This window comes from Quercus suber, unplaced genomic scaffold, assembly GCF_002906115.3.
Source record: "Quercus suber isolate HL8 unplaced genomic scaffold, Cork oak 2.0 scaffold_113, whole genome shotgun sequence".
Lineage (NCBI taxonomy): Eukaryota > Viridiplantae > Streptophyta > Magnoliopsida > Fagales > Fagaceae > Quercus > Quercus suber.
In genome coordinates, this window is record NW_027069578.1 from 473057 (window position 1) to 482403 (window position 9347).

Sequence of the window (9347 nt, forward strand, 5' to 3'; positions counted from 1 at the left end):
AACACAACCCACGCATATAGGGTGGAGTCAAGTTGGTGACTCTTAAGAGACAATGGAAATTCTATTGTTGTTATCATCCCTCATAGGTTAAGAGTTTTACAATGGAGTCAACACTTAATTTATATAGAAAATAAGAAACTAAAATAATTGAAAAAAATTACATCATTGTTATTGATAATTTGAAATTAAATGCACATCTCTTTGATAATAACTAAAAATAACATCGTTTTGGTCCTAGATACAATCTAAAACAAAATATAACACTTTCATTCCTAGTTACAATCTACAAAGAGAAGATTATAAGGATAAGTCTAATCTATTAATCCTTCTTTTAAGTTTGGAGGCTAGGTTACAGGATTGGGAATGTGTTAGGCACCCAACTTACATGGTGAAACCAGTTTTCTAGACTTTGGTGGCCAATAATTATATCATATCATCTAAGAGTTTATATCATCTAGGAACATGTAATTGCAAAGATATTGAAACAAATAAGAGCATGATGAAACCATATTCTAGGCATGCTTAGATTGAAATTGAAAGAGATGATGAATATGTGTGTGATGTGTGACAAACCCTAATTTAAGAGTATGAACATGTTATATGAAATTGAAAAACAGTAATCCAAGAGCATGTGGACATGTTATTGAAAACTCCTAATTCATGGAAAGGCTATAAATATCCTAGATCTAACATGCTAACAAGCAAGAGCATGTGAAAAACTATCCCTTATAGTGATAATGAAACCTTACCTGCATGCACTAGCACTCCAAGTAAGAAAACAATTCTAGAGGGGGTTTGTGAGTAGGAAGTTGGTAGCCTGAAACTAGGAGGTCCAAACTATCTCTTCTAGTGAATTGAGACCAAGAGGTCCAAGACACTAAAGGCACATTCCTACTACTAACTCTAGAGAATAGGGATAGAGGGAGAGAGAAATCTTAATTTTCTAGGAAGCTCTTAGAATTTCTTGAGTTTTTGAGATACTTGATGTGCTTTTGAATTGTTGGTGTATTTATAATAGAAGTGGGGGGAGTTAGAGATGAGTCTCCAGGCAATGTGGGATTCCAGGCACTTGGTCCCAAATCATCTAGGTCTTTTCATTTTTTGTTTCGTTTGTTTCTGTTTTCAATTGGGATATGGTTCTTCTGAATTTTGACTTCCTTTTATGATTTTCTTGAATCTTAAGGTTAGAAAATTAATTAATTAATTGAACTTTGGGTTAAATACTTTGACGTTGGATTAAATTAGATGCATGCAACCTTATCGTAGACTCTATTCTCAGCCAATAGGATTATGACACATCATTTAAATTTAAATTGGACTAAAAATAGACCAATTAAAATTAAGAGATCATAATCACCTATGGTTGGGATTTAATTCATATAAGTGCACTTTATCGTTAAAACGTGTTTTCTTAATTTCTTTTAATTTGGTTGTCTGATTAATACTCATGAACTGTTGTTTTGATAGTTATGACCTTAAGATTTATTTTATGAAATTATTTGGAGATTAAACGACCAAAATTACAGTCTTTCCCTAAAGACATGAGATGGTAATGATATGCAATGCAATGCAAGTGAGGTTAAATTGGAGTTAAAAAATAGGGTGTCTACATACTTATTTTGTCTAGCTAAAAACAAATATTTAACACTCTGACTTAAGATCCCATGAATTTGGGTTCAACACTAATAAGTAATAAGTGCAATGCTAGGGACACAACAAAATGTAACATTCCTAAATTAGCATGCCAACTCACACAGGGGCCCACCACAATCTTTAAATTAATATCAATTTAATTAAAAAAATTAGGAATATTAATTTAGGGATGTCGTAAAATTTTTGTGTCTCTAGTATTAATCACAAGAGTAATCTTGGCCCACCAAATATAATCCTTAAACAAACAAAAAAGAAAAAAAAAATCCAAATAACAACAACAAAAATTGTTCCAAATAACAACAAACATATCCCAAACAACAAAAATATTAGGCCAAATAACAACAAATGAACAAAATATTCAACAAAAGGTCATTCAAAAATAAAAACCTCTAATCATTCGGATTCATAACTCATTTAATCCATTACATAAAAAATAATTCATAATTTAATTTTTCCTTATAAAAAGGGTACCAAGAGAGATAATGTGGCCATGAGTTCTCCTTAGTAGTGCTAGTAGCTCTGCTCTTCTCGACAGCTTGGCAAGCAATCACAACATGTATTTTATGTTTCTCTTTGCCCTTCTCTCTCTCTCTCTCTCTCTCCATTTTTTTTCTTATCTATTATTATTTTAGATTCTCCATTGCTTTATTACTCTCATATTCAAGTTCTCTTTTTATTAAATTTTCTATAATTTTAAGTTTTTTAATGACTACCCTAGAAAAAAATTCTTAGAGTCACCATTGGGATTGATAGTATGGTAGATGGAAATTAAGATATTTGAGTTTATGACATATACTTCAAGTCCATCAAACCTATCACCCAAGTGTATACAAAGGGACATAAGGAAAATTTATTTTATTATAATTATATGTTTGAATTCAAATGAGAACCTAGTATATTGCACACATAGATGGAAGTTTACTTAAGTTTTATAGTGCAGCGAGCACAATCCCAACTCATAATAGTATATCAAATACTAAAATACAAAAAATACCCCTAAGATTTAGACTAATGACAGATATTACCCAAACTTTTCGAAAATATCTAATTTGCCCCTAAGCACAAACCATGCTTATGACGGTTTGAAAGCTTATTTTTAGCTTTTATTTACATTTTTTAAACCTCAAATTTTCCCACATTTTCTTAACTTTTAATAATTTTCAAGATATAAGTATACTTTATCACACTTTCAACAAAAATTTTTTAACAAAAAAGTTAAATAGGTTGTTCCTAAACAAACACTAATCCTTATTTTGCTCCATACTCAATATTTGATTCATCCATCTACTATTCACTTAAACACTCCCTTTGCACCATCATATTGGGACTAGATTGTGGCAATTTAACTTACAACAAATTAGGCCCCATTTGGTAACAATGTTTAAACAATGAAAACTGTTATTTAAACACTATAACACGTATTTTTACACACTTTTTCACTCATACATATTTTTACAAAACTTAAATAACATTACTAGAAATCTCTTACACATTTGGTAACAATGTTTAAACAATGAAAACTGTTATTTAAACACTATAACACGTATTTTTACACACTTTTTCACTCATACATATTTTTACAAAACGTAAATAACATTACTAGAAATCTCTTACAAAACGGTAGTTTTTGAAAAAAATGAGCACAATGACAAACACTGTTATATACTGTTTGTGCTTACGTGTCAAATTGGATGAATTTTGAAAAGTCCGATTAGCAAGTAGTTTTGGTTTTTATATTTTACCTTATATCAAAATTCCAATATGGCTCACCATTCTCGTGCGAGCGTATACACACAAAGACCTTACCGAAACCTAAAACCCCAAAAAGAAATGCAAAACCCTTGAAACAGAAACGCAGCCACAAACCAAAACCAAAACCCCAGAGGCAGAGCCATGTCATTCGCCGCCGCCAGAGCCGCCAAGTCCGTCCTTCGATCCACAGCGGCTCGAACCACAGTGGCATCGAGGCTCGCTGCAGGTCCTGGAGCCAGACCCGCAAGCACACCGTTTCGCATCCCCAAACAAAACTCCCTCTCCAACCGCATTTTCAGGTAACACTTCAAAACAAAAAAACAAAATAAAAAACAAAAGCATTCTCAGTGAAATGAATGAATGAATGAATGAATCATTTTGATATTCGAACTAATGATGTTTTTATTTGTTGGGAAAAAGGTCGCCTGTGGAGCTGAGTTGCTGTGTGGAATCGATGCTTCCCTATCACACAGCCACTGCTTCTGCATTGCTTAATTCAATGCTCTCTGTCTCTCGCCGCAGCTATGGTTGGACTCCTGAAGGTAATTTCCCTTTTCATTTGAGCTCCAGTAATTTATATTCATTTCTTTTTCAATTACATTATAGTATTGTTTTGTGGTTTTGGAATTATACGTTTGAATGAGCTGTTTGTTTGAATGTTTGTTTTGGTGGTAGGTAGGTGTGGTATTGCTTCTTTTACTCATTTTGTGTTGAATTATAAGCTGATACCTTATCTGGGTCTTTGTTATTTTTTGTGGTGTTGGAGTTCTTGCTTGGTTGTAAATTACCAATTTCAAAGTTTTTGTATAAGTTGTGACTTGTGGCCCTGATAAGTTACATAATTAATGAGGGTAATTAAACTCGCACTCGCAATAGGTATTGGCTTTGAGCTTGAATTCAGCTCTAATCCTTGAACTGACTTTTTCAGTTTCTGCATATTCCGAGTTTTCATATGTAGATTCTCCTTTTGCTTCTCTTTAACCCCTCAATTATTATACGAATCAGTACTTCTTTTCAATATCTTGATTTGTAGATTCTTGAGGGAAGAAAGAAGGAGAAAGAAGACAGAGAGAATTTACTGTTTAATAAAGTTTGTTCTCGTGGTGCAGACAGCTGAGCTTCAGAGGCTGCCGTCATACTCCTAAGTTGTCAAAGCGATGCACTAAAATAGAAAAGACCTGGTTTTAGCTTTGTGGACTGTTTCAGGATTGTAAATTAGTGTTTTATTAGGTTTGCAGTACTTTATGGTTTGTGGATTCCACTGAAGCTTAATTTGGCAAAAATAATGCTCATTAAAAGGGTCTTAGTCCTTTGTGGTTGCTTTTCAGTATGAAATGTTTATCTGTAGTCACTCATGTGAAATCAAGGATCTTTTATAGTCTTTACATTCGTACTTTTCACCTAATTTATTATGTTAATGTCTCATAAATTTGGAAAAAGATAATTTCAGAAAATCTATTCCTGAAAATATTTTGTTTTAGTAAAATTCTTTTTAACATTTATGGGGTGATCAATTGAAGAGGAACCTTATATTCAATATGTGAAGTATCTGCTACTCCATTATCAATTGAATGAGTGTTGGGGTCCTTGGTGATTACTACTAAGATTTGAAAGCCATATGTTTGTTGCGACTTGCGGGTATCAAGCTGCAAGTAACCAGTTGAATTTATTGATAATGTACATTATTTGATAAATTTAAACTAGGAAGGTCTATATTATGTGTAGATAATATTATGAATGTTTGAGCACAAGTGTATCTGTAAGCAACCAAACTTCATAGCCTACATAATATATATGATTATTCAGGGTATGATATGGTCCTGGTAAAGATAAGTAGCAAAGCAGTAAATGGTGGTAGGAAATATATATATATATATATATAGTTTATCTTTTATGGATTGGTAAAGAAGGATTTTTTTTTTTTTTTTTTTTTTTTTTTTTTTTTTTTTTTTTTTTCCTGCAATGACAAATCCTATTTATGATGTGTGGAACTTTTATTATAACAGAGATGTGAATCCATTGGCAACAATTGGGATAGCTGTATACATCTTGCATTTGTCCTTTATTAGGGAGTGGGGTTGTCGTGGGAGTGGTTTGCATTTCAAATACTTTGGATGGAGATTTTGGGTATGAAATTAAGTAATTCTTCTGTCCTATTAGTTTCCCAATTATTGGGTTTTTTCTTTTTGATTTAGGTAATCCCATCTCTCTCTCTCTCTCTCTCTCTCTCTCTCTCAATGAAAGAATGCCTACTCTCTTTCCTTTTGTAGGGCAAGAGAAGACTAGATGAAGATCAAGCATCAAATATGGATTGACTTGGATTTGTTTTTGTTGTCTACTTTGAAAGTATTGGTGAATGTTCTCTTCAGTAGATTTGGTGAGAAGACCGTCTTTGGAAAACTCATGTATAAAGATGAGAGATTGAACACTATATATCATACTTTTTATTGATTTAAGAGAAGTAATAAAATTCTGTAGAATCTAACTTGATCTCCTAAAGCACTTAGTTCATTTCTCTGTTGAAAAGAGGAATTTTTTGTTGCTTCTGCATTTAAATAACATTTTGACTGTTAGGTGTTTATCTTTCATTCCCTTAAAGTCCTTCATGGATGGGGAAGGATCAAAATGCCCAAAGCGAATGTATTATCTTGCAAAAATGATTGTTACACACAAAATTTGGTAGTCCATTTTAGTTTTGATTGCTTGTCTCAATGTGATTCTTGTAATTTTCGTTGCTTATTGGATGAGTCAAAAATTTGATTTTTTGGCTGATTTGAACAATAGAAACAATGAATGGAAATAGGAAGGTCTTTCCCATATTTAATCTAGTCTGAATGATTTATTTCATTGATAATATTGTCAAAATAGTTGAGGATCATACTGATTTGTTGTATTCACTCAGATTGCAATGATGATGTATGATGAATGTCAGAGGGTGGGTTCGAGCGGAGTTTTATGTACATGCACTCTAAGGCAAGGTGGTGAAATAAAGCTTTTTTAGTAGGATTTCTAGATGCTTCTTGCCTGTTCACAAAGCCAGCCAAAGTGATGAAGGAAAATTTTAATTGTTCCAAGTAGGAATTAACTGAAGTTATAGATGGGTATTTATTGAATGCTGTTTCAACATTTAAATATAAAGAAGTTAAATCTGTAGTTGGGTATGATGAATTGATGATGATGATAAAAATGTTCCCTCATCAAGTAATTTCTTCATCCTTATAATTGCACATCAAACTGAAAGCACTATTCTTTTGGTTTCAGTTTCAGATTTGTAGTTGATTTTTTCATATACTTCAGGGTCTGAAGAATACTTCTCTGCTAATGATAATAATCAGGTAGCTTTGCTAGAAAGATAAGTGAACGCATTGGATTTACCTTAGCTAACCAATAAACCAATTAAAGTTTTAATCAAAAACTTGAAGATCCAAAATAGTGTAACATGTAGAATTCAGCAACAGACATGGTTATAGACTGCCTGTATATGCAAATTTGATATTGGCAGTTAAGAGTCGTGATATGGCAAGTATAGTAGACAAAGAAGAGTGTGTCTTAAGGTAGTGAGAAAAACCTTGTGAATGCTAACATTAATATTTTAGACAACTTTATGAGTTCAAATCAATATATTAGAATGTCTTATCTTCCATTTAAGCTTAGTTATTTTTGCAGTGTGAAATGTACTTTGTACAAATTATCCTTCCTCTATTGTTGTTGCCATGAATTGGTCACTTCTAGTAGCAAATTTCTTAGATAAATATTATAGTAGAATGTGATATCTAATGAAATTTGGAATTGGAATGTGATTTTTTTTGCACCTTTTCCTTATCTCTAATCCACTATTCTGGACCAAGATGGTAAATTTTGCTCTTTCAGCTGCTGCCACTTTCAGTTTCTAAGTTCCTACATCATTTCTTCTTGACTTTAGCTGCTTCTTTGTTAGGGCTGTGACAGTTGCTAATTGGCTTTCATCCTAGGGCTTGCCACTTTGCCTCTATTTCTATTTAGTTTGTCTTAGAAGTTTGTCTCTGGATATTAAAAATGCCAAAGTATGAAAATTAGTATACTATTCTCACATTGTTAATCATCATACTTTTTTTATTTTTATTTTTTTTTCATTTTTCTAATTTTGGTTGCAACTTTTTGGGTAAGATACATTCAAACATTTGTTCTACCCTTAATTAGTATTTTCTTGTTCTTGTGTTGTAGATGGATGATTGTTGTTGGGGTGCAGTACATTGATCATAATATCCATGGATTTCAATGGACTTTGTAAGACTTGCTTGAGGCATTATTCTCCTAGACCGGATTTGAAAATCAAAGCATTAAAAGTTGTTCTACATGCACTCAGAAGTAGGTATCATAATGAGATTAGATTGTTTTCTATTTTCCAAATACTAAAGTACAGTGTTAGATGAAAAAAAAAAAGATGAAACTCTTTTATGTGAGTTATGGATGATCCTCATCTTCCTTGGAAATGTTTGTGTTGCTTCACACTCTTTATAGAATAGGTAGCAGTGATTTAGGATAGCTAGTTGCATATGATGATCTTATATAGATGAGGTTGCATGTAGGGCTGAGTTTCATTGGATGCGGAATATGGTCACAAATCAAACCCGAAACCATTAAAATTTGGCAGTTTGGTTAGCTAGTGCTGTATGGCAGGTTTGCATGGATTTACTTTAGGCAGCCTACAATGCTTTAGTACTGGGATGATTCAAATCTAAAGATTTTCAAGGCTGCTTTGTGTCATATGCTAGTCCTCTCCCCTTTTACAAGTGGTGGAGAGGATTTTAATCCAAGTTTTTCCATTCAAAAAATGGGATCATGGCATTGAGCCACAAGGTTATTGGCGTCTATGTGATTGTTGAAATAAAGGCATCTAGTGTGCAATCCCAAGCCCTTGGAAATAATTTGTCATATTGAACAATGCCATCTTTTGGGGTTTCAAATTAAGGTAAATTGTGTACTTGTGGCTTGTTTTGTGTATGACAACTTTGGTATTGTGTTAAGCATTGTGTGGTCCTTTGGTGTGGCAGATTGTAGGGTAAATCATTTAAATTTTTTGGTCATCATTCCGAACCCACTAGTGTCATTGGTTTGGAAAACTTTGGAAACTAAAACAAATTGGACAAATGCATAAACTCTGGTCAAAATCAAAGTACAATTTTCCGTTAAGTGGGATGAGAATATCCAGAACTTCAGCATTATGATAAAGTAAGAACGGCTATTTTTAAAAGAACTAAAAATACTCAAGCATTGCCAAGAATATAAACAAACGCATAATTTGGATCTGACTGGATCTTAGATTACTTGTAAATCTAAATTCCGGGAGCAGTGTTGAAGGCTAGAGTGGAGTGCAGACTGAGGGTGAACTTAAAACATAATTTATGGGTGTTCAATAGTCCTGGTGGCTTTAATCAGGAGCCTGCTTTATGCTTTACAATATGGCCTGCTTTGGGAGCTAAACAACTTATGGTTCAGTGCTAGTGCTGACTGCTGAGGCTAATTTATTTTTGGTTGCCCATTGCAATGCCATGGGATGTAACAATAGTTGGTCAGTCTGAACCATGTTGCGGCAGAAGAACGCTCAAGGGAATAGCAATTAACGACAATGCCCTTATCAAACAATACTGTTTAGCTATGCGCCTATGGGCCGCATCAATCTAGAGTTCTGCTCATGCATGTTGAGCGTTGGTCTTAATAAATCCATCGTGTCATTTCTAGTAACTTGGCAACAATAATGTGTATGCATACCTACAATCTACCAATTTTAATTAAAAATTTTACTATTTATTTTTATATATATACATATATATATATTTTAAACAAATGTAAATGGCAGAATTGTAAACTTGACCTCCTAATTAGACGTGTTGTCAAATTACAATAGGGATGACAATTTAAACCTGCACCTGCCCCATTTATATTTTAACAATTAATTTTTT

The 9347-nt window shown here is 33.0% G+C and overlaps 1 protein-coding gene across 10 annotated transcripts; it reads left to right on the plus strand.

The window, feature by feature from the left end:
• The first annotated feature begins 3417 nt into the window (after positions 1–3417).
• LOC112026091 (protein NUCLEAR FUSION DEFECTIVE 6, mitochondrial) lies at positions 3418–7877 on the plus strand. Of its 10 annotated transcripts, XR_010629765.1 has the most exons (5): positions 3418–3704; positions 3826–3947; positions 5412–5532; positions 5676–5782; positions 6308–6671. XR_010629765.1 is itself a non-coding variant. In XM_024058774.2 (3 exons), the coding sequence occupies exons 1-3, from the start codon at positions 3547–3549 to the stop codon at positions 6325–6327; spliced, it is 300 nt and encodes a 99-aa protein (XP_023914542.2). In that variant the 5' UTR covers positions 3418–3546; the 3' UTR covers positions 6328–6671. The 10 variants fall into 10 exon arrangements, 5 of the variants coding, with proteins under 5 accessions (XP_023914542.2, XP_065631587.1, XP_023914545.2 ...); XR_002884325.2 differs by lacking the exons at positions 5412–5532; positions 6308–6671 and adding an exon at positions 7609–7877; XR_002884326.2 differs by lacking the exons at positions 5412–5532; positions 5676–5782 and adding an exon at positions 7609–7877 and having other exon boundaries at positions 6308–6383.
• The last annotated feature ends 1470 nt before the right edge of the window (positions 7878–9347 follow it).

Coding starts and splice junctions, on each gene's coding strand:
- LOC112026091 (XM_024058774.2), top strand. CDS start 3,547: ATGTCATTCGCCGCCGCCAGAGCCGCCAAGTCCGTCCTTCGATCCACA. Junction 3,705..3,825: donor CTCTCCAACCGCATTTTCAG/GTAACACTTCAA, acceptor GTTGGGAAAAAG/GTCGCCTGTGGAGCTGAGTT. Junction 3,948..6,307: donor CTATGGTTGGACTCCTGAAG/GTAATTTCCCTT, acceptor GTATTCACTCAG/ATTGCAATGATGATGTATGA.